Below are 23,429 nucleotides of genomic sequence, written 5' to 3'. Positions count from 1 at the left end.
AGTCCTCAATCCCTTCATTGTTATTTCAAGCAGTGGTGGAGTCATAGAGAAAGGGTCACAGCTTTACAGAAAGCCTAGTGGTCTACTGGGGAGTGGGTCTCCTGGGGATCAGACCCCAATCTGTCACACAATTATGGCTTATCTTGAGAGCAGGCATTACTGGAAGTGCGCAAAACGCTGGTCAGCGATGACGTAGACTGATTCTCGCTTCTTTCTCATCTTGGTTCTCCTGATCTTTCTTCCTAGGTAGCTGGGATAAGTGGAGTATTCTTGGCCAACAAAAAGGTTGATGAGCGTGTGAAGACCTTCATCACGTACAATAAGGGCCGGGAGTGGCGCTTACTGCAGGCACCGGACATTGATTTAAAGGGGAACCCGATCAATTGTATTCTGGTTAGTTCTAAATCCGCTTTATTATTGTTTCCTAAGTGACAACTGAAGATGATTGTCTCGTGAGCCGGGCAGGTCGTATGGACATCATAGAAGGAAGTCAAAACCCTTAAGTCAGCCATAGAGGTCTTGTTCCTCCCTTGTATTTCTCAGATATGCAGTCATAATACTAAACTGATGCACATAAGAATACACATCCAAAACCAGTATTCCTACATTGCACTGTAGAAACTGTCAGCAACATGCTGTTGCCTGATCTTTTATTCTTATTATGTGTCTTGGTTTACATTTATCATAACGATGTTCGGCTTCAGATAGAGCTAACCTGACCCTCAGCCTATCAACAGCATCTTATAGAGTATTTTCCTAAAATTGCATTGTGAAAACTGTCAGCAAGATGCTGTTGCCTGATCTTTTATTCTTATTATGTGTTTCGGTTTACGTTTATCAAAACGATGTCCGACTGCAGATAGGCTGAGGGTCGGCTTTGCTCTATCACAAGCATTTTATGGAGTATTTTCCTAAATTGTATTGTGAAAACTGTCAGCAAGATGCTGTTAACTGATCCGTTACACTTTATCTTGAGAATCTATCTGGTTCACTTTAGTGTCTATCTGAGAACAGGATGTAGCCTGATTTCAGTCAACAGCATTTTATACAGTAAATCCCAATTTTTCTTTGTGGAAACTGTCAAACAAATGCTGTTTACTGATCTTTTATTCTTATTATGTGTTCTGGTGCCGTTCTTTGTATCCCTCCGCAGTTCGGCGCTGGTTCTGTTGTGTTCATTGTCACTTTTGTCCTCCCTGTAGCCGAGCGTTCAGTCACAACAGAGCAGAACCAGCGCCCAACTGCGGAGGGATACAAAGAACGGCACCAGAACACATAATGAGAATAAAAGATCAGTAAACAGCATTTATTTGACAGTTTCTATAAATACACAATGCCTGTGTCAGGTTGCTATGCTGAATATTATTGTGTCTCTTGGATTTTGATGCCATCTACTCAAATTTGTGATTATTTCATCTTAATTTGTAGCTTGTTTTGCTCTTGGTCATTGTAAGAAAAAAAAAAGGTTTGTAGAAACTGTCAGCAAGTTGCTGTTGGCTGATTTGTTTTTGTTACTATGTTTCTCTTTAATAGTTTGGATTATTCCGTCCATAAGATTCTGCGAAGTTTATGAATTCCGGTTGTAATTTCTGTTTCTTCTCTTGCCCTACGTCTCCAGCCTTTCTGCTCCTTACACTTCCACTTGCAGATGTCTGAGAATCCCTATAACTCCGGGAGCATATCCAGCAAAGTGACGGCACCTTGGCTCATTGTGGCCTCAGGTAAGTCAGCGATCTACCGTCTCCGAGGGGCGATCTACAGCAATTCTAGCGGATTCTATATCCTGCTATCTGTTTGACGCAAATCAAAAACAGGCTAAAAATTAAGGGGAAAAAAAACGACAAAAAAGGCGTAAATGCAGGAATTAATTTAATGGTCCATTATATCCTTAATGCCTGAAATAGATTAGCTCCTGCGGAGTTATAAATAAGGAAAAAATGGAAACATGTTACTTTGCTGACAGGATATGATCAATTCAATCCCTAGATGATCTGGGATCCATGGAAACCACTGCATTAAAATCACTATTGATCGCATAATAAATGGGGCAATGGCAGAACCTTTGGATATGAGCAAACTGGAGGTCTGTCCTACTCGTAATGTAGGCAATGTGTTTAACAAAGGGGTTTTATAGGATTACAAAAATTTTTTTTTTTTCAGAAATGGCGCCACCTTTGTCCATTGGTTGATTCTGGTATTACAGCTCAGCCAAACATAAGAGCATATCAGACAAAGTTTGGTCAATATTTAGGTCTTGTATCTTGTATTTCATTTCATGGCTGCAGAATGTGACCGTGTACAACAACATCAAATGTCATTGTTTCCCACATCACCAGTCAGTCATGGATTTCTGTATAGCCAGAAAATCATTTATCGGGAAGCAGCGAGGCTTGTGCAGCGTAAGATGTGACATTTGGTGCAGTTAGTAGATGTCAAAACTTGGATGTTTTCAGGGTGAAACATATTTATACGTTTCCCGTCTTTTCGATTTACGAAAGTAAAAAAAAACACAATTGGCAATGAATAAATTGTTCTGCAGATTTAGCAGATGTCAAATTAGCAGCTGGCTCCTGAGTGTGCAAAACCACCATCTGGACCACTTTATGGGGCTGCACTGGTGGCATCTTTTGGGTTTCTCGTCAATTTGCATGCATAATTTTGGTTAAAGTTCACTCTTCCCTTATTATTGTTTCCTATTCCTGCTTTTTCTTTTAATTTACGGTAGCTTTTACTTTTTGTATTCCTTCATTTTTCATTTCATTTCTTATTGCTCTCTAATATAAAGAAATGAATTTCTCCTCTTCGTCTTTTTTCTTTTCCTCTTCAAATTCTTCCTCCTTTTCTTTTTTCTCTTCTTCATTCTTCATCCTTCTTCTTCCTTTTTCTTCTTGTTTTTCTTCTTCCCCCGTTCTTTATTCTTCCTTCTTCTTTTTCTTCTTCCCCCTGTTCTTTCTTCGTCTTCATCTTCTTCTTTTTATTCTTCCCCTGTTCTTTTTTCTTTCTTCTTCTTCTTTTTCTTTTTCCCCCTGTTCTTTTTTCTTTCTTCTTCCTCTTCTTATTTTTATTCTTCCCTGTTCTTTATTCTTTCTTTTTCTTCTTCTTTTTCTTCTTCCCCCTGATCTTTCTTCTTCTTTTTCTTCTCCCTCCCTGTTCTTTCTTCTTCTTTTTCTTCTTCCCCCTCTTCTTTCTACTTTCTTCTTCTTCTCTTTCTTCTCCCCCTGTTCTTTCTTCTTTCTTCTTCCTCTTCTTATTTTTCTTCTTCCTTGGTCTTTCTTCTTTCTTCTTTTTCTTCTTCCTCCTGATCTTTCTTCTTTCTTCTTCTTCTTCTTCTTTTTCTTCTTCCTCCCTGTTCTTTCTTCTTCTTCTTTTTCTTCTTCCCCCTAAACTTTCTTCTTTCTTCTTCTTCCCTGTTCTTTCTTCTTCTTCTTCTTCTTCTTCTTCTTCTTCTTCTTCTTCTTCTTCTTCTTCTTCTTCTTCTTCTTCTTCTTCTTCTTCTTCTTCTTCTTCTTCCCATCTTTACACCTTGATCATATGATAAAATGTTTCCATATATGAGGAAGACCAGTTAATCAATATACAGAAAATGGATTAAGGCTGATATAACAATCTGTCTCTTTCGCAGGAAATGTCGGAGCGGAGCTCTCATCAACGGATACCAATATGTACATCTCGTCCGATGGTGGAAACACATGGAAACATGTATGTGAATACATTCTATACGGTAACAGATTATTACGATGCAAATGTGTTTCATAAATTGTGTAATAGTGATATAAAAGTATATAGATAGAATTAAAAGTATGGAAGGCAAAGAAAAAAGAACAAGATAGAGAAGAAAAGAAAGAGGAGCAATTAAAATGAGAACACAGAAAATAAAAAAGAAGAGAAGGTAGAAGAGAAAGAGAAGGGGAAGGAAGTAAATGGAAGAAGAACAAATAAAAAGCAGAGGAAGAATTAGAAGATTAAAAAATAGAAGAAGCAGAGGAAGAACAGACAAACAAGAAAAAGTAAGAGAAAAAGAGGACAAAATAAAGTAAAACAAAATAGAAGAAAAACAAAAAAGAGGGAAAAAGAATAGGAAAAGGAGGGAGAAGACGAGGTAGAGGAATATGGTAATGAAAACTAGGAGAAAAGCAAGGGGAAGGTGGAGTAGGAAAAAGTAGAGGAAGCAGAAGATGAACTGAAAGAAAAGGAAAAAATGTAGCAGAAAAGGAGAAATGAAGACATGAAAAAAATAAAAGAAGGTAGAAAGGGAAAAAAGAGGAGAAGGAAGATGAGGAAAAAAAATAGGAAAAAAATGTGTAAGAGAAAAAATTAGGAGAAATTGAAAGAAGAGGAAAAAATGAGTAAGAAAAAAAGATGAAAATTAAAAGGAAGACAAAGAAAAGGAAAAAAAATAATATCTGAGTCCCTCTTCCATCAAAATTTTTGTCAGTTCTTGCTTTTTGATAAAAAATGTCAGTTTTGGTTTACTAGAATTATTATTTTTATGTAAATCCTTTTGAAATGTTGCCTTATATACAAGTCATTATACTGGAAAAAATGTTTCTTAACATTTTTATTCTGATAAAACGCAATTTCTCGTTGGTTTGGAATGTTTTATTGTCAGTCTTTAAAGTGGAATAAAATTGTCACCCCATTGTTCTCAGCAGCGATCTGGGGGTCAGAGATGCTTCCAGGGGTCTGCCCCATCCTGTTCTCCTTCCAATCACCTCCTTGTAGGGTCTGCCAGAAAAATGCTCGGCTTTCCCATTGACTCCCATTCTTCTCGTTTCCTGAAAGGAGCATGCGAGTATCAGGAATTGCTCGGGTTGGGTAACGAGCGTCTAGTGTGCGCTGATTCCTATCAGTCATAAATCAGCGACAAATCACAAAGAACACTGTGTGTTTAATTACAGATTAATCCCTGGTCATTATAAACCTTGTAGAGGATGGCATCCAAAGTGAACAAATTGCACTAGAAGGAGCACAATACAGATTTAAAAATCCGCTCTGTTTTATTGCTTTTGTGTGAATGGGGTTTTGACAACCTCATTGTGTTAATCTGGGCTGGAGTATTACCATCGTCCAACATTGATTGTATGGAAAACCCCCAAAACCTAATGATGGCGGTGGGGAAGCATCCTGTTAAATTCTGTTGAAACCTGCAAGTGTATATTAACCCATTACTTGCCAAATTAGCAATGTTCATTTTTTTATTTGTTTCTTTTTACGACAGATTTTTAATGATTTGGGTCCTAATGAATCAGAAACATAATTTGCTAAATTTTTTCAAGTACGGATTTTTCAGAAAAGGCCGTCCCAATATTCAATTAAAAATGACAATGACATGATTTCCTATTTTGTAAACATTCATTTTACAAACACAGCACACAAAAATTGGACCTAATTATAAAAATTTATAAAATCTTAGTTGCTAGAAGCTAAAGATTAGGCGTCCCCCAAAAAAAGGACATTGGTAGATAATGGGTTAAAAGGAAAAAATCTTGTAGGTTCGCTCATCAATCTTTCTTATACGATTGTGTCCTGTACTTATTGCACCTGACAATCCGATCACTAATTCAGCTGCGGCAGTTTATAGTTAATGACTATCGGATCAATACGGCCCTTCTTAATTAAATGCTGCGCGTAGGAAAGCCTGACGGTACAAGAGCTCGCAGCAGATTAGTCACACAATATCAGCATTATTCATGTTACTTTGATACATTTGCTATAGCATCGCCAGCATTCATTATTACATTGCTTTTATTAATAGTTACTTTTTTTGCCTGTTTCCCACAGATTTTTGAAGAAGAATACAATATCTGGTTTTTAGACTGGGGTGGAGCCTTGGTAGCGATGAAGCACACCTCTCTGCCTGTGCGCCAGTTGTGGTAAGTAAAAAAGGTTTCTCATTTATTTAGAATGTTTGAAAAATAAATACTTTTTATTGTGAGTAGTGTTGAGCGATACCGTCCGATACTTGAAAGTATCGGTATCGGAAAGTATCGGCCGATACCGGCAAAATATCGGATCCAATCCGATACCGATACCCGATACCAATACAAGTCAATGGGACTCATGTATCGGACGGTATCCCTGATGGTTCCCAGGGTCTGAAGGAGAGGAAACTCTCCTTCAGGCCCTGGGAACCATATAAATGTGTAAAAGAAAGAATTAAAATAAAAAATATCGCTATACTCACCTGTCCGACGCAGCCGGGACTTCAGCGAGGGAACCGGCAGCGTTGTTTGTTTAAAAATCGCGCTATTACTTGGTTACGTGAATTCCCGGCTTGTGATTGGTCAGGTCGGCCATGTTGCCGGGACGCGGACCAATCACAGCAAGCCGTGACGAAATTACGTCACGGCTTGCTGTGATTGGTCCGCGTCCCGGCAATATGGCCGCCCTGACCAATCACAAGCCGGGACGTCACGGGAGGCTGGACACGCGCTCATTTTAAAATGGGCGCGTGTCCAGCCTCCCGTGACGTCACGGCTTGTGATTGGTTGCGCCGCGATCAACCAATCACAAGCCGGGAGGCTGGACGCGCTCATTTTGAAATGGGCGCGTGTCCAGCCTCCCGTGACGTCACGGCTTGTGATTGGTTGCGCCGCGATCAACCAATCACAAGCCGGGAGGCTGGACGCGCTCATTTTGAAATGGGCGCGTGTCCAGCCTCCCGGCTTGTGATTGGTTGACCGCGACGCAACCAATCACAAGCCGTGACGTCACGGGAGGCTGGACACGCGCCCTTTTTAAAATGAGCGCGTTTCCAGCCTCCCGTGACGTCACGGCTTGTGATTGGTTAATGGCGGCCATGTTGCCGGGACGCGGACTGTTGTGAATTTGGATTCTGGGCTCCCCCGGTGGCTACTGGTGGAATTGAACTTGTGACATCATCTTCCCTGTTCACCTGTTCTGATTAGATCTGGGTGTCGCTATATAACCTGGCTTCTCTGTTAGATGCTTGCCGGTCAACAATGTTATCAGAAGCCTCTCTGTGCTTGTTCCTGCTCCCAGACATCTACTAGATAAGTTGGACATTCGTCCATGTTTTGTTTTTGTATTTTGGTTCCAGTTCACAGCTGCAGTTTCGTTACTGTGTCTGGAAAGCTCTTGTTGATCAGGAATTGCCACTCTGGTATTATGAGTTAATGCCAGAGTCCTAAAGTAATTTCTGGATGTGTTTTGTTAGGGTTTTCTACTGACCATGAAAGTATGCTTTCTGTCTTCTGCTATCTAGAAAGCGGACCTCAAATTTGCTAAAACTATTTTCCTGCTGCGTTTGTTGTTTCATCTCATATCACCGCCAATATATGTGGGGGGCCTCTGTCTCCTTTTTGGGCATTTCTCTAGAGGTGAGTCAGGTCTTATATTTCCCTCTGCTAGCATTATTTAGTTCTTCGGCCGGCGCTGGGCATATAGGGATAAAAAGTAGGACATGCTACCTGGCTACTTCTAGATGATGCGGTAGGTTTAGTTCATGGTCAGTATAGTTACATCTTCCAAGAGCTTGTTCCTATTGAGGCTTATGCTAGTTCTCTGGCCATGGAGATCATGACAGTTTGACCGGCCCACTAAAGGGTTAAAATCCTTGGCTGAGAAAGGAGAGAAATAAGAAGTCTGCTGAAAATTTTTTTTTTTTTTTTTTTTTTTTCTCTAGTAGTTAGTGTGCTCTTAATTGGATCACTTGCCAGTCTGTCTATGCTGCAGTCTTTCTTTTTTTTCTCTCTCCTTCTAATCTTTGAATGGCTCTATGTTCACCTGTCTATAATGGATCTACAGAGTGTAACTGCAGGTTTGAATAATCTCGCCACGAAAGTGCAAAGTTTGCAGGATTTTGTTGTTCATGCTCCGGTATCAGAGCCGAGAATTCCTTTGCCGGAATTCTTCTCAGGGAATAGATCTAGCTTTCAGAATTTTAGAAATAATTGTAAGTTATTTTTGTCCCTGAAATCTCGTTCTGCTGGAGACCCTGCACAGCAGGTTGGGATTGTGATTTCCTTGCTCCGCGGCGACCCTCAAGATTGGGCTTTTGCATTGGCACCAGGGGATCCTGCGTTGCGCAATGTGGATGCGTTTTTTCTGGCCTTGGGCTTGCTGTATGAGGAACCTCATTTGGAACTTCAGGCAGAAAAAACTTTGATGTCCCTATCGCAGGGGCAAGATGAAGCTGAAATTTACTGCCAAAAATTCCGTAAATGGTCTGTGCTTACTCAGTGGAATGAGTGTGCCTTGGCGGCTACTTTCAGAGAGGGTCTTTCTGATGCCATTAAGGATGTTATGGTGGGGTTCCCTGTGCCTGCAAGTCTGAATGAGTCCATGACAATGGCCATTCAGATCGATAGGCGTCTGCGGGAGCGCAAACCAGTGCACCATCTGGCGGTGTCCACTGAGAAGACGCCAGAAAACATGCAGTGTGATAGAATTCTGTCCAGAAGCGAGCGGCAGAATTTTAGACGGAAAAATGGGTTGTGTTTCTATTGTGGGGATTCTACTCATGTTATATCAGCATGCTTTAAGCGTACTAAAAAGCTTGATAAATCCGTTCCCATTGGCACTTTACAGTCTAAATTTATTTTGTCTGTGACCCTGATTTGCTCTTTGTCATCTATTACTACGGACGCCTATATCGACTCTGGCGCCGCTTTGAGTCTTATGGATTGGTCCTTTGCCAATCGTTGTGGGTATGATTTAGAGCCTTTGGAGACTCTTATTCCTCTGAAGGGGATTGACTCCACCCCATTGGCTAATAATAAACCACAATACTGGACACAAGTGACTATGTGTATTAATCCGGATCACCAGGAGACTATTCGTTTTCTGGTGCTGTATAATCTACATGATGATTTGGTGCTGGGATTGCCATGGCTGCAGTCTCACAACCCAGTCCTTGACTGGAGAGCTATGTCTGTGTTGAGCTGGGGATGTAAGGGGACTCATGGGGACGTACCTTTGGTGTCCATTTCATCATCTATTCCCTCTGAAATCCCTGAGTTCCTGTCTGATTATCGTGACGTCTTTGAAGAACCCAAGCTGGGTTCACTACCTCCGCACCGTGAGTGCGATTGTGCTATAGATTTAATTCCGGGTAGTAAATACCCAAAGGGTCGTTTATTTAATCTGTCTGTGCCTGAACATACTGCTATGCGAGAATATATAAAGGAGTCCTTGGAAAAGGGACATATTCGTCCATCGTCATCTCCCTTAGGAGCCGGTTTTTTCTTTGTGTCAAAAAAAGACGGCTCTTTGAGACCATGTATTGATTATCGGCTTTTGAATAAAATCACGGTTAAATATCAATACCCATTGCCGTTGCTGACTGATTTGTTTGCTCGCATAAAGGGGGCCAAGTGGTTCTCTAAGATTGATCTCCGTGGGGCGTATAATTTGGTGCGGATCAGGCAGGGGGATGAGTGGAAAACCGCATTTAATACGCCCGAGGGCCACTTTGAGTATTTAGTGATGCCTTTTGGTCTTTCTAATGCCCCTTCAGTCTTCCAGTCCTTTATGCATGATATTTTCCGCGATTTTTTGGATAAATTTATGATAGTGTATCTGGATGATATTCTGATTTTTTCGGATGATTGGGACTCTCATGTCTGGCAAGTTAAGAGGGTTTTTCAGGTTTTGCGGTCTAATTCTCTGTGTGTCAAGGGTTCTAAGTGCGTTTTTGGGGTTCAGAGAATTTCCTTTTTGGGATATATTTTTTCTCCCTCTTCCATTGAGATGGATCCTGTCAAGGTTCAAGCTATTTGTGATTGGACGCAGCCCTCTTCTCTTAAAAGTCTTCAGAAATTTTTGGGCTTTGCCAACTTTTATCGTCGATTTATTTCTGGTTTTTCGGATGTCGTTAAGCCATTGACCGATTTGACTAGACAGGGTGCTGATGTTGCTAATTGGTCCCCTGATGCTGTGGAGGCCTTTCAGGAGCTTAAGCGCCGTTTTTCTTCTGCCCCTGTGTTGCGTCAGCCTGATGTGACTCTTCCTTTTCAGGTTGAGGTCGACGCTTCTGAGATCGGGGCTGGGGCAGTGTTGTCGCAGAAAAGTTCTGACTGCGCCGTGATGAGGCCTTGTGCCTTCTTTTCCCGTAAATTTTCGCCCGCTGAGCGGAATTATGATGTTGGGAATCGGGAGCTTTTGGCCATGAAGTGGGCGTTTGAGGAGTGGCGCCATTGGCTCGAGGGGGCCAGACATCAGGTGGTGGTATTGACTGACCACAAAAATTTGATCTATCTTGAGACCGCCAGGCGCCTGAATCCTAGACAGGCGCGCTGGTCATTATTTTTCTCTCGGTTTAATTTTGTGGTATCGTACCTACCGGGTTCTAAGAATGTTAAGGCGGATGCCCTTTCTAGGAGTTTTGAGCCTGATTCACCCGGCAACTCTGACCCCACAGGTATTCTTAAGGAGGGAGTTATCTTGTCAGCCGTTTCTCCAGACCTGCGGCGGGCCTTGCAGGAGTTTCAGGCGGATAGACCGGATCGTTGTCCGCCTGATAGGCTGTTTGTTCCTGATGATTGGACCAGTAAAGTCATCTCTGAGGTGCATTCTTCTGCGTTGGCAGGTCATCCTGGAATCTTTGGTACCAGGGATTTGGTGGCAAGGTCCTTCTGGTGGCCTTCCCTGTCACGAGATGTGCGAGGCTTTGTGCAGTCTTGTGACGTTTGTGCTCGGGCCAAGCCTTGTTGTTCTCGGGCTAGTGGATTATTGTTGCCCTTGCCTATTCCTAAGAGGCCTTGGACACACATCTCGATGGATTTTATTTCAGATCTGCCTGTTTCTCAGAAGATGTCTGTCATCTGGGTGGTGTGTGACCGTTTTTCTAAGATGGTCCATTTGGTTCCCCTGCCCAAATTGCCTTCTTCTTCCGAGTTGGTGCCCCTGTTTTTTCAAAATGTTGTTCGTTTGCATGGTATTCCTGAGAATATCGTTTCTGACAGAGGAACCCAATTTGTGTCTAGATTTTGGCGGGCATTCTGTGCTAGGATGGGCATAGATTTGTCTTTTTCGTCTGCTTTTCACCCTCAGACTAATGGCCAGACCGAGCGGACTAATCAGACCCTGGAGACATATCTGAGGTGTTTTGTGTCTGCTGACCAGGATGATTGGGTTGCTTTTTTGCCATTGGCGGAGTTCGCCCTCAATAATCGGGCCAGCTCTGCCACTTTGGTGTCCCCGTTTTTCTGTAATTCGGGGTTCCACCCTCGATTTTCCTCCGGTCAGATGGAATCCTCGGATTGTCCTGGAGTGGATGCGGTGGTGGAGAGATTGCATCATATCTGGGGGCAGGTGATGGACAATTTAAAGTTGTCCCAGGAGAAGACTCAGCTTTTTGCCAACCGTCACCGTCGTGTTGGTCCTCGGCTTTGTGTTGGAGATTTGGTGTGGTTGTCTTCTCGTTTTGTCCCTATGAGGGTCTCATCTCCTAAGTTTAAGCCTCGGTTCATCGGTCCGTATAAAATATTGGAGATTCTTAACCCTGTTTCCTTCCGTTTGGACCTCCCTGCATCCTTTTCTATTCATAACGTTTTTCATCGGTCGTTATTGCGCAGGTATGAGGCACCGGTTGTGCCTTCCGTTGAGCCTCCTGCTCCGGTGTTGGTTGAGGGTGAGTTGGAGTACGTTGTGGAAAAAATCCTAGACTCCCGTGTTTCCAGACGGAGACTCCAGTATCTGGTCAAGTGGAAGGGATACGGCCAGGAGGATAATTCTTGGGTCACTGCATCTGATGTTCATGCCTCTGATCTGGTTCGTGCCTTTCATAGGGCCCATCCTGATCGCCCTGGTGGTTCTGGTGAGGGTTCGGTGCCCCCTCCTTGAGGGGGGGGTACTGTTGTGAATTTGGATTCTGGGCTCCCCCGGTGGCTACTGGTGGAATTGAACTTGTGACATCATCTTCCCTGTTCACCTGTTCTGATTAGATCTGGGTGTCGCTATATAACCTGGCTTCTCTGTTAGATGCTTGCCGGTCAACAATGTTATCAGAAGCCTCTCTGTGCTTGTTCCTGCTCCCAGACATCTACTAGATAAGTTGGACATTCGTCCATGTTTTGTTTTTGTATTTTGGTTCCAGTTCACAGCTGCAGTTTCGTTACTGTGTCTGGAAAGCTCTTGTTGATCAGGAATTGCCACTCTGGTATTATGAGTTAATGCCAGAGTCCTAAAGTAATTTCTGGATGTGTTTTGTTAGGGTTTTCTACTGACCATGAAAGTATGCTTTCTGTCTTCTGCTATCTAGAAAGCGGACCTCAAATTTGCTAAAACTATTTTCCTGCTGCGTTTGTTGTTTCATCTCATATCACCGCCAATATATGTGGGGGGCTTCTGTCTCCTTTTTGGGCATTTCTCTAGAGGTGAGTCAGGTCTTATATTTCCCTCTGCTAGCATTATTTAGTTCTTCGGCCGGCGCTGGGCATATAGGGATAAAAAGTAGGACATGCTACCTGGCTACTTCTAGATGATGCGGTAGGTTTAGTTCATGGTCAGTATAGTTACATCTTCCAAGAGCTTGTTCCTATTGAGGCTTATGCTAGTTCTCTGGCCATGGAGATCATGACAGCGGACCAATCACAGCAAGCCGTGACGTATTTTCGTCACGGCTTGCTGTGATTGGTCCGCGGCCCGGCAACATGGCCGCCCTGACCAATCAAAAGCCGGGACTTCGCGTAACCATGTAAAAGCGGGAATTTTAAACAAACAACGCTGCCGGTTCCTGCGCTGAGGTCCCGGCTGCGTCGGACAGGTGAGTATAGCGATATTTTTTATTTTAATTCTCTATTTTACACATTTTAACATTAATGTTGTTCCGATACCCGATACCCGATACCACAAGAGTATCGGAATCCCGGTATCGGAATTCCGATACAGCAAGTATCGGCCGATACCCGATACTTGCAGCATCGGAATGCTCAACACTAATTGTGAGCTAACTATGAATATATTGTCTAATGTGATACATGCAGTATGGCTGATTCCTGACTATGGGAGCAGTCGCAGCTACAGGGAGAATATGGGCCCTGCAAGCGTCACATATACTGACCTGTACCTGGGATTGATGTGAGCAAACCCTGGGATTTTATGCAGAGGTAATTGTGCCTGAGAGAAGCTGTAACGTCACTTAATAGTGAATGGTGGATCCTGTGTTATCTGCTGTTTATAGAGGTGTTATCAGTCATTGTACAAGATGAAAGCTATTTCTAACGAAGAAAAACATCCAATCCCAGCTATGTTTTCACAAAACCTCCATTATGTCTGCCAAAAACATTGAGGGGAATGTGTTATGTCTGATGGGACCATGGTGGAACTTTTGAGCCATAAATCTAAAAGGTGCCAAGCCAAAACTGGTCATCACCATTACCACACCCTTCCCACAGTGAGGCATGGTGGAGGCAGCATTGTGCTTTTGGGCTGTTTTTCAGCAGCTGGAACTGAGGCTTTAATCAAGGTGAAGGGAGTTATGGAAAGTTCAAATATCAGTCAATTTATCAATAAAATCTTCAGGCCACTGCTAAAAAGTTGAAGATGGGCTGCAGTTTCATCATTTACCATGGAAATTAACCTAAGTGATCTCCAAAACACCAAAAGAACCAGAAGAGCGAAGTTTTGGAATGGCCCAGCCTGAACCAAACCTGAATTCAATAGAAATTCTGTGGGATCCACAATCTGATAGGTGTGGGGATCGGGCAAAGACCACCAATTCTACATGTGCTGGGCTGATAGACTCCAACCCAAAAAAAGGCTAAAAGATGCCAGAAATTCAAAGGGGACTTTAGCACAGTATTAGTTTAAGGGTGTTCAGATACAAGTATATGCAACCACATTATTTTAGTTCTTTGGTTTTTTTTTTCAAAAAAATTGTTTTTTTCATTGTATTTGTACAGATTATGGTCGACATTGAAAGTGGAGAAAGTTCTGAAATGATTCTTATTGGTAGGATTGTTTTTTATATGACTAGAGCATTTTAACTGGCGTGTGTAGACTTTTTATATTCACTGTTATAGAGGTGTTATCTGTCCTGTATTATGGCTTCATACGTCGGAGGTTGTGCGTGAAACCTTAGTGCACGTGTCCTATTTTTGTCAGTGTTTTTCCACTTTTTATGGTGAATGATTACCATGCTTCAGCACTCTTTTCCTCCTCGCGATCTGCTAAGGCATCAATTAAAGTAACTGTTCAAATGTCCAGTTCCTAAAAAGCCAAGCATCGGAAGATGTAACTTAGGAATCAATAAGCTTTTATGTGTCCGCGTCCTTTGATTTGCTGCAGAAAGTCTGAGGGACGAGCAACAAAAAAAAAGGCACTGAGTACAAAGTGAATCCTGGTATTACCGGGATCGTTCTAGCCAGGTTCTACATGACTCTCTGATAATGATCTCGCTCTGATGCCGGTGGAGCCCACAACCTCCGGAAGAGCTACAACCTCCGGTGGTGAACATTAAAGGGAGAAACTTCTGAAAGATACTGTATTTATTTTCTCCCAGGCTCAGCTTTGATGAAGGACGGTCGTGGAGTAAGTACGGCTTTACATCTTCTCCCTTGTTTGTGGATGGGGCATTGGTGGAACCAGGAATAGAAAATCAAGTAATGACGTGAGTATAAAAGGCGCTTTTGTCGTGTCTTTTTGTATACGTTTTTTGCTTTATAGGATATATAAATATGCGTTTTGCTTTGTTGCAATCTTCAAATTGCAGGAAATGGTGCCGCCTTCGCCTTAGTCATCCTACTCTATGCTGGTTAATGAGTTTCTGTTCTTCATGGTCTGAAGATCACAGGATCACATCTCAATGACCAGAAATGTGATTGTGAAAGCTTTCACTGTAGCATTGCACAATTTCCTTTCAACCAGAGCTGGTACACCCCCGAGGAGCCTTATACATGGATCCTATTATTAGAGCCAAAGTTGAAGATTCATTGGGCATCGTACAGTTACATTTCCTACTATTAAAGTGATTTTCTACTAATATTTGATCCCCTTTCATATGTTCTAATTCTTCAATCACTTTTCTAATGCGCTTCTTCTATAAGTGCTCCTCATTGTGGGTCATGTAATTCTTTGTTGGCCTGTACGTACTGCTCCTTACTTCTAGGCTGCCCCAGTTTTCAGCACAGGATTCGGACGGCATGAGAAGAGATTATGTCTCCGCTCTTGTTAGGGGTAACAGCTTCCTCTATATGATTGATAGCTTGGAAGATCACGCAAGTTCAGATCAGTCTTCACGGCTCCTGCTGATGCTTTAGAGCACCAGCCCCTTCAATTGTAATGTGCTTGGCTGGTACCTGCTGTCCAACTCATCGTCAGGGTTAGTCTGTGCCGTGCATCAGCAAGCTCAGGTGCCGGACTTCCCTGTGCTTTGCTCTGACCCTGCTGATGCTTTGTCCCCTGCAATTGACAAATGTATCACCTTGCTTTCTAATGACAATCACATTGCAGCGGTTGTTAATTGAAGGGGCTGGCACTCCAAAGCATCAGCAGGGTCAGTGCAGGACAGTGAAGGCCGCCATCTGGGCTTACATACTCAGATACCCAGATCATCATTTACAGACAGCTGCGCCATCACCAGAAGCAGATTGACTGCTCTTCTCATTCTGTCCCTACTTTGTGCCCGGATGAGGGGCAGATCGGACATAACAGACAGGAAGTAGTGCCCGTGTGTCAACCAAGGATCCACACCAAGGTGGACTCATAGAACAAGTGCTGGTAAATAAAATATATTAGAAAACAGATTGTTATGAAAAGTTAGGACATATGAAAGGGGAGAGATAGTAATGAGATAGCAGGTATGAAAAAACCATTAAGTAGAGCAATTGCTCCAGCAGCCATGTCAGCGCCCACCAGATGAGAGCCCTGCAAACCTCCTCCCATTGGTTGGTTTACGGCCCCCATCCAGAGGCATTTGAACCTCAGTCCTGGGAATATATTAATTTATGTTTAGTACAAAGCCTCGGTTCAGATGTGAATTATGTTAAAGAGGGTTGTCTGGTGAAAATAAGTTGACACCTATTGTAGAGACACAGGATCAGTGGGTGCTTTTGTCTTCTGGCCAAGCTGTCTTTTGAAAGCCTGCATGGTCCAGGGCTCAGTGTAGACAACATAGGGTGAGGATAAAACAGTGTGCCAATAATTTATTGAACCGCCAACACACAATAACATACAGGACAGTCCCAGAAAATACCCAAGATGGTGCAGATTATAGAGTCTCACCCTTCCGCTGACTCGTCGGGTTTAGAGCTGCTTCCAGGGCCGACTTCCCCCACCAGTGGCTCCCCGCTTTTGGTGGACTCCCACAGCGAGGAGGTAGTGACAAGCTTAGGAAGCTGACTGAGAGCAGTATGTGGCCAGATGAACCGATTGTCCCAACCTGAACTCTTTAAGATGTCTCTGAGGTTTCAGTGATGGTCAAGCAAGCAGTCCTGTGTTCTTCCAGCTGGGGCCATGGTCCCCTAAGATGACATTTTGTAGAGTCTCTTGGAACAGAGGAAAAAGTCTCCTTATATACTTTACAATTGTCCTTCAACCAGCATCCAGAGTCAAGAGAAAGGTGTGAATGAGCTTTACTCGCATTGTTCGATTATGTAATCTACTAGTTGGCCCATGAAAAATTTTCACACATTGGTTGTCGGGGGCACAGACAGTTTCAGGAAATTCAAGCTGGTCAAATGTTAATGTATTTAATGAGATGATGAACACAGAGAGGTGTTTATATATGTAGATTGGTAATACAATAAATTGGTTTGATAAGTAGAGGCTAAAAAATGTCTTCAGGTTGTGGTGCCACCTGCAGGTTATTGTTTTTTTCTGCAAGTTTCTGAAAATGAATGTTTAAACTGTATTTATTGATCAATTCGTGAATGTGTTTTATGTTTGTGTCTTTTCTTGCTGAAGGGGGCCAGTTTACTGTTCAATTGGTGTATTATTTGTGTATTTGGGGTGAAGTAATCACCGAAAAAGCAGTACATGTTTACAAATGTATTTATTAAACACAGTCTTGTAATAAATAATATTTTTGCAAAAAACCGTCAAATGCAATGATAGAAACACACTACTACTATAATAGAGAGTAGAAAGACGAAATAGCAAAATAATTAAAATATTATAAGTTTATTGGAAGATAGTTAAAAACATAAAAATGCCAAAATAAGCTATAGGAACCACACATGTTAGAGCACACAAGTAGAGACTTCTGAAAAAATCACAATAAATGTACCAAGCCAGGTATGTTTTCAGAAATAATGCCTTTTAAAAAGCGCATTTATGAATAAATGAATAAAATTTAACTTGTTAATAATTTTATATATACCAAATAATTATATGTGCAAAACATGCTACATAAAGTGCCCAACTAGCAAATAACTATTAAATATATGTGCAAAAAAATAAATATAGAAAATGCAAACTTGCAAAAGATGATAAAGTGTCCTAGTGCAAACTTCATGTATATGTAACCAGCTGATAATCATAAAGTGCTGAATGCTCAGTGTGAACACATAATGCACAAGTGTGCCACTTCAAAATTACAGCAGCATGGATCCGGCATAAGGTACTAAGTGTTCAGTGCAGAGGCATAATGCATACGGATCAGCGTGTCACTATGAAGTTACAACAGTAATGATCAGACATAAGGTGCTGAATGCTCAGTGCAAATATATAAAGCACAAGTGTGCCGAACCGGTGAAAAGATCACAGAAACATGTAACCATACCTGACTATAAATTAGCTCGGTCCCAGATTGTGCGTGCGCTCTCACCCCGACAGCGCCGTTTCGCTAATGCTTCCTCTATGGGGACTTATATATTCCCATAGAAATGTCACCGCAGAGGGCATGCTTGAACACTACTCTATGGAGACTGCCGGAAAACTGCAGGAATGTAGAAAATGAATGGAGCGGTGCTCGACCACCTGCATTGCTGCTCCATTCCTGTGTGAATATACATCCCACATTTTGCTAATCAGTAAGGGATCCAGCGGTCAGATCCCCACCAACCTATAAGTTATCATCTATCCTGTTGATAGCTGATGCATTTTTTTCAGTGGACAATCCATTTAAAAGATTAACTACTCATGTCCCATGCTGAAAATGATGTCACTGATCCAATGACATCACTTCTTGTCTCCAATACAGATATATGAAAAGGGTAGAGAAGAGGACCCTTATTATTTTAACATCTGGGGAAAAGTTTTAGCTACTTTTCACATTGGCATCTTTGCAAATTAGCTAACCATCGCCCTACACCTCGTATAAAATACTGTAAAGTGATGACCCTTGATGAAACCATGACCCCATTAGTACGTGCTACAGACGTTATCCATTGGAGGACAGATTTACCTCCGCTTTGTGTTTCCCATTACTATTGTAATGTCAACATAATCCTAACTGCAAATTCCTTAGTGGTCTAAGGTGATAAAGGAATACATTTTACATTCCTTGTTGGACTACTGCAGTCAAGTGTTCAGTAGTGAATTCAGTTTGTTCCTGGGGGTCTTGCACAGTTTACACTTACCTAAATAAAGTTCTGAACTTCCTGAGGATAGAGAGGTCAGAGATGTAGCTAGTTCCAGCTTTACCGATGGCGCGATACTTTGTTTAAATATCTCGCTGAATTTCCAGCGTCCACCTGGGAAAATCGCATAGTCGTGATACAACATTGATGTAACATATTTTTAAAGAAAACCTTTATGACATCTATTTATGCCAAAGAATCACCCTTACAGATGTAATGGCCCCAACATATTGACTGCCGCACCAATATAATGACTGTGACCCCAACATGATGGCTGGGGCACCAACCTAATGACTGTGGCCCCAACATGATGGCTGGGGCACCAACCTAATGACTGTGGCCCCAACATGATGGCTGGGGCACCAACAAAATGACTGTGGCCTCAACATGATGCCTGGGGCACCAACAAAATGACTGTAGCCTCAACATGATGGCTGGGGCACCAACATAATGACTATGACACCAACATGATGGCTGGGGCACCAACATAATGACTGTGGCCCCAACATGATGACTGGGGCACCAAAATAATGACTGTGGCCCCAACATGATGGCTGTGGCACTAATATGATAACTACAGCACCAATATGATAGCTGCAGTGTAACATGATGTCTGCGGCACAAACATTATGACTGCTGCACCAAAGTGATGACTGCAGCACTAATCTGATGGCTGTGGCACCAAAGTGATGACTGCAGAACTAACTTGAAGGCTGCAATGTGCTCTGATGATACTGTTGGGTGGCTGCACTTACGTAAAGGCTGCGGCGTGCTCTGACGATACTGTTGGGTGGCTGCACTTACGTGAAGTCTGCAGCATGTGGATCGCCCCCCAGGGCTAGGGGTTATTCGGAGCCGGGCCCTTCTTGTTCTCGATGGGGATGTCACGGTGGCCTGACCCGGTCCGTGGCCCTTTGAGGGGCGCCCAATAAAAGGAATAGTTGTTATGGGAATAGTGTTCGTGACGCCACCTGTGGTATTCGGTCAGGGTGACCGACGCTGCTGTGAGGGATCCGCTGGGGTGATGTTATGGCAGCTAGATGGTATACCTTCCCACAGGTGAAGTGTATCCCCAGGGCTTCCCAGAAGTGTAGATGGTGATGGTGGATGATGTAAGGTGCAGTGAATAACGAGGACACAAGGTTGCAGTCTCTTTACCTTTACTGAAGGCTTCAGCATCCACAGTCCAGAGCACCAGATCACAGAGCAGGCAGAGTCCGGCCGGTCTGAAGGCAAATCCAGAGTCCCCTTATCCAGGTGGAAATCAGTAGCCTTCCTCTAGCGCCTGTGCGTTGTAGTACCTCCCTGCTGAGCAACTCGGTGAGGTCCTCACAACTATTGGAGATGTTAAGTCGCCTTCTCTCTGTCCCCCTGATGGATAGGATAGGACAAAACACGTATGACCGGTGACTTGAGACTTTGGTTAGGGACTCTAGCACGCCCCGGCCTCTTTAAGGTTGCCACCTTGCCTCCTGTGTATAATGGTTGGGCAGCCAACGTAGAATTGACTGCCCTGCCAGTATCTGAAGTAAAGCGTAGAGATCCTTACTCCCTCGGTATTCTGGCTACCGGGATTCTTGTGCGCCTCAGGAGGCAGCCTTTTACAGGGCAGAACTCCTTCTGGTTTTCCTCTCCTTTTGCTATGACTTCGTTTCTCACTCACTGCAATACACTTCTCTTCAATCTCTTTCTTGGGATGCTGCCACACATGGGGCAGGCGCAGCTCCGTGGACCCTCGTCCTCCGCAGACCGCAGTCTGGATCTGGCTGGAACCCACTCCATCCAGCTTCTGCCAAACTCCGTCGGGTTCTGACTGTCTAACTTCCTATCCAAACGACCAGTTTTACCTAATTGTGAGGAGTGCCATAATAGATAGAAGCTTAGCTTCTCCTGGCGGCCTGGAGTGTGAAGTGTGTTGTATGGTTGTGATACCTGGCAAGAAGATCTCCTTTATTGCCTTCAGACGTAATATCACTCCCCCTGGTGGAAGAATAACATTACTGCAACGACCAGGACTCTGGGGCACTGCACATGCTCTGACGATACTGTTGGGTGCGGCACTTACGTGAAGGCTGCGATGTGCTCTGACGATACTGTTGGGTGTGGCACTTATGTGAAGGCTGGGGCGTGCTCTGACGATACTGTTGGGTGCAGCACTTACGTGAAGGCTGCGGTGTGCTCTGACGATACTGTTGGATGGGGCACTTACGTGAAGGCTGCATCGTGCTCTGACGATAGTGTTGGGTGGCTGTGTAGCACCCCCACTGTCGCAGGGCCGAGGGGTACCCGGTACCGGGCCTCTGAGTCTCTGTTCTGGGGTTGTCACGGTGGCTAGACCCGGTCCGTGACCCTGCTGAGGGGCGTACAATGAAGGTGGAGGGAATGGTGATGATGTTGTGGTGGTGCGGTGCAGGTCGCAGTAAATAACGAGGACACCAGGTTGCAGTCTCTTTACCTCTTTACTGAAGGTCCCAGGATCCTCAGTCCGGAATACGGTTAACCGGGCTGCGCAAGTCCGGCCGGTCCGATGGCACCTCCAGAGTTCCCTTCGCAGGTGGAAATCTGTGCCTACCTTCTAGCGCTTGTGTGTTGTGGTCCTCCCCTGCTGTGCTTACGGGATAGTCCCCACAACTGTTGTGTCTGTTTCTGAAGTTCCCTCACAACTCGATTATGATGTTCTTCTTCGTCCCCAGATGATATGGCTAGGACGCACCCGTATGACGGGTAGGCTCGGAGTTCTTCCGGGACCCTAGAGTCGCCCCTCTCCTATTGTTGCCCCCTGTGTCTTCGTAGGTGAATGGTGTGAGACAGCCCGCCTATAGCTGACTGTCCTGCCGTAGGTTTGAAGTATTGCTTGGAGCCTAGTACTTCCTCGGCGTTCCGGACACCGGCTACGCGCCTCAGTAGGATGTTGCCTCGTCTTACAGCACGACTCCTACTGGTATTTCTCCTTGTTGCGTTGATCTCGTTTCTCACTCAGCACAATATACCTCGCTTCTTGTCCTTTCTTAGGGTACCGCCGCGATCAAGTGCAGGCGCGGTCCCGTAACGTTCTCTCTGTTCGCTAGGCCTCTGTCAGGATCCCACCCCTGACAGGGACCCCCCTGAGTCTCTCCCCGCAACACCCTCTGCCACAGGGTGTTGCCTGTTCGATTCCTAGTCAGCTTCTGTCTAACTTTCTGCCTAACCCCCAGTTTTACCAGATTGTGAGGAGTGGCCTAATACATAGCACCCTTAGCTCCCCCTGGAGGCCAGACTGTGAAGTGTTTTGGTGACTGTGATACCTGGTCAGAAGAACTCCTTCAGTGCCATCAGACGTACCATAGCCCCCCTTAGCGGCAGAGCATCAGTACTGCAACGACCAGGACTCTGGGGCGCTGCACTCCCCCCCCGGTTAAATCCAGTACTCCTGGACTGGGAAGAAAACAACAGTACATGTCAGCAAAAAGACATACAATTTTGAAATGCAATAACATTAAGCAAGTTTGAACAGAGCTTCCCTTTATGGGAGGTGAGAACACTTGAACGTTACAAACATGGTTAAATACTTTAAATAACATACTATAAACAACTTTTCTTACCCAACCGGGTATTCTACTAAGTGCAAATTTTGAACAATAATTTAACGTTGCCTTTAAGGATGTACACGCTGAATCCACTAAAGACCTTCTTATAAAACGCTATAAGGCTAATCAACTTTTCCTTCATTTTCCATCTTTACATCTGCAGGACCGCCTGTCTATCTGCCCCAGGCCTACTGCCTCTCGTTCTGTTGCAGGACCGCCCCTTTCCGCCCGGGCCTACTGCCTCTCTGCTACTATACACAGTATAGAACATATCATCCATCTCTCGGTTCAAGATCTCTGAGCCATCTCTGTATGGCTCCTAGGAGGACTCACCAACTAACCCCGTATGGGTTCACTTCCTGTCCTCATTCTCTGACACATCATTAGACATTTCTCACAATTAACTAGCTCACTACTACATATAACTTCTTTATACGTAAGCATTATCAATACTTTCTTTTAAAGCATCATCATTCTTTAAGTGCTATCGATGAACGTTCCCTTTAAGAAGGAACCAAGTCTCTATGAGGTAGTGCAACTTCTCAAGCTGCAAGTCCGTATGCAGCAAGGACTCCGGTACTGCTTCCAGGAACAGTTTCTTCGCAAAGAGTCCTTTCTTTTATAAAACCAGTAGAGGGCACCTTTAAGAAGGTGCAAACTATTTACAAGGAGTTTGTAATCATGCAGTGTTCATGATCCAGCAGTTCTTTCAACAATGATAAGACAGGAACAAAAACAAAAAGCAAAAGAAGGGATCCCGGGTAAACAAAGGGATCCCTTTAAGAGTTACCCTAATCGGGTTGTAGCAGCAGAAACACATGGAAGGACAAATAGTTAACTATATACATTCTGTAAAGCATTTATGCTTACTCAGGTTCTGGCTGAGCAGGAGGAGGCCTCTGATCTGCGGCTGATGTAGTGTCAGTGTCAAGGGTTGGTCTCTCGGGTGCAGTCAGGTCACCCGGTGTCTGGATTCGAAGGCTAACCCTGGCGGCAAGCTCGGTAGCCGCAACAAGGCGCACAGTGGCGATAGTAACAAGATCTGTCAAGTCCGGATCGGTCATGGTCGGGGCAACAGGTGACACCCCCTCAGGCCCACATCGTTGGACGTTCTGAGCGCACCATCCTTGCGCACTCCGGTGGCGGGTGTAGGTCACCTGATCCCCCCTTTGCAATAGTGGGTCACCATATTGGTCGCGGCAGGGAGTCTTCACGTTATAACTGGTAACGAAGACGTCAGTCGGTAGTCCCGGTTCCTGTATGGAGCCCCAACCCCGCTTTGGGTGAAAGGCCAGCACAGTTCCCCGCTTTACCACGTCTTTCCTGCCGCACGCAGGCTTCGAGCGTTGTACTTTTGGCGCATTAGTTTTTTCTGTGTCTT

General features: G+C 44.0%; 1 protein-coding gene across 1 annotated transcript in view; it reads left to right on the top strand.

The window, feature by feature from the left end:
* SORCS3 (sortilin related VPS10 domain containing receptor 3) overlaps window positions 1-23,429 on the top strand; it is a 694,652-nt gene that overhangs the window by 549,134 nt on the left and 122,089 nt on the right. Inside the window, exons 10-14 of the mRNA XM_077258082.1 lie at window positions 247-393; window positions 1,619-1,721; window positions 3,623-3,699; window positions 5,782-5,873; window positions 14,465-14,572. Coding sequence (XP_077114197.1) covers window positions 247-393; window positions 1,619-1,721; window positions 3,623-3,699; window positions 5,782-5,873; window positions 14,465-14,572 — 527 coding nt within the window. The remainder of the gene's footprint in view (window positions 1-246; window positions 394-1,618; window positions 1,722-3,622; window positions 3,700-5,781; window positions 5,874-14,464; window positions 14,573-23,429) is intronic.

The sequence above is a fragment of the Ranitomeya variabilis genome, chromosome 4 (assembly GCF_051348905.1).
Source record: "Ranitomeya variabilis isolate aRanVar5 chromosome 4, aRanVar5.hap1, whole genome shotgun sequence".
NCBI classification, from domain to species: Eukaryota; Metazoa; Chordata; class Amphibia; order Anura; family Dendrobatidae; genus Ranitomeya; species Ranitomeya variabilis.
Note: the sequence above shows the minus strand (reverse complement) of the source record. Positions and strands in the feature narration are given on the sequence as shown.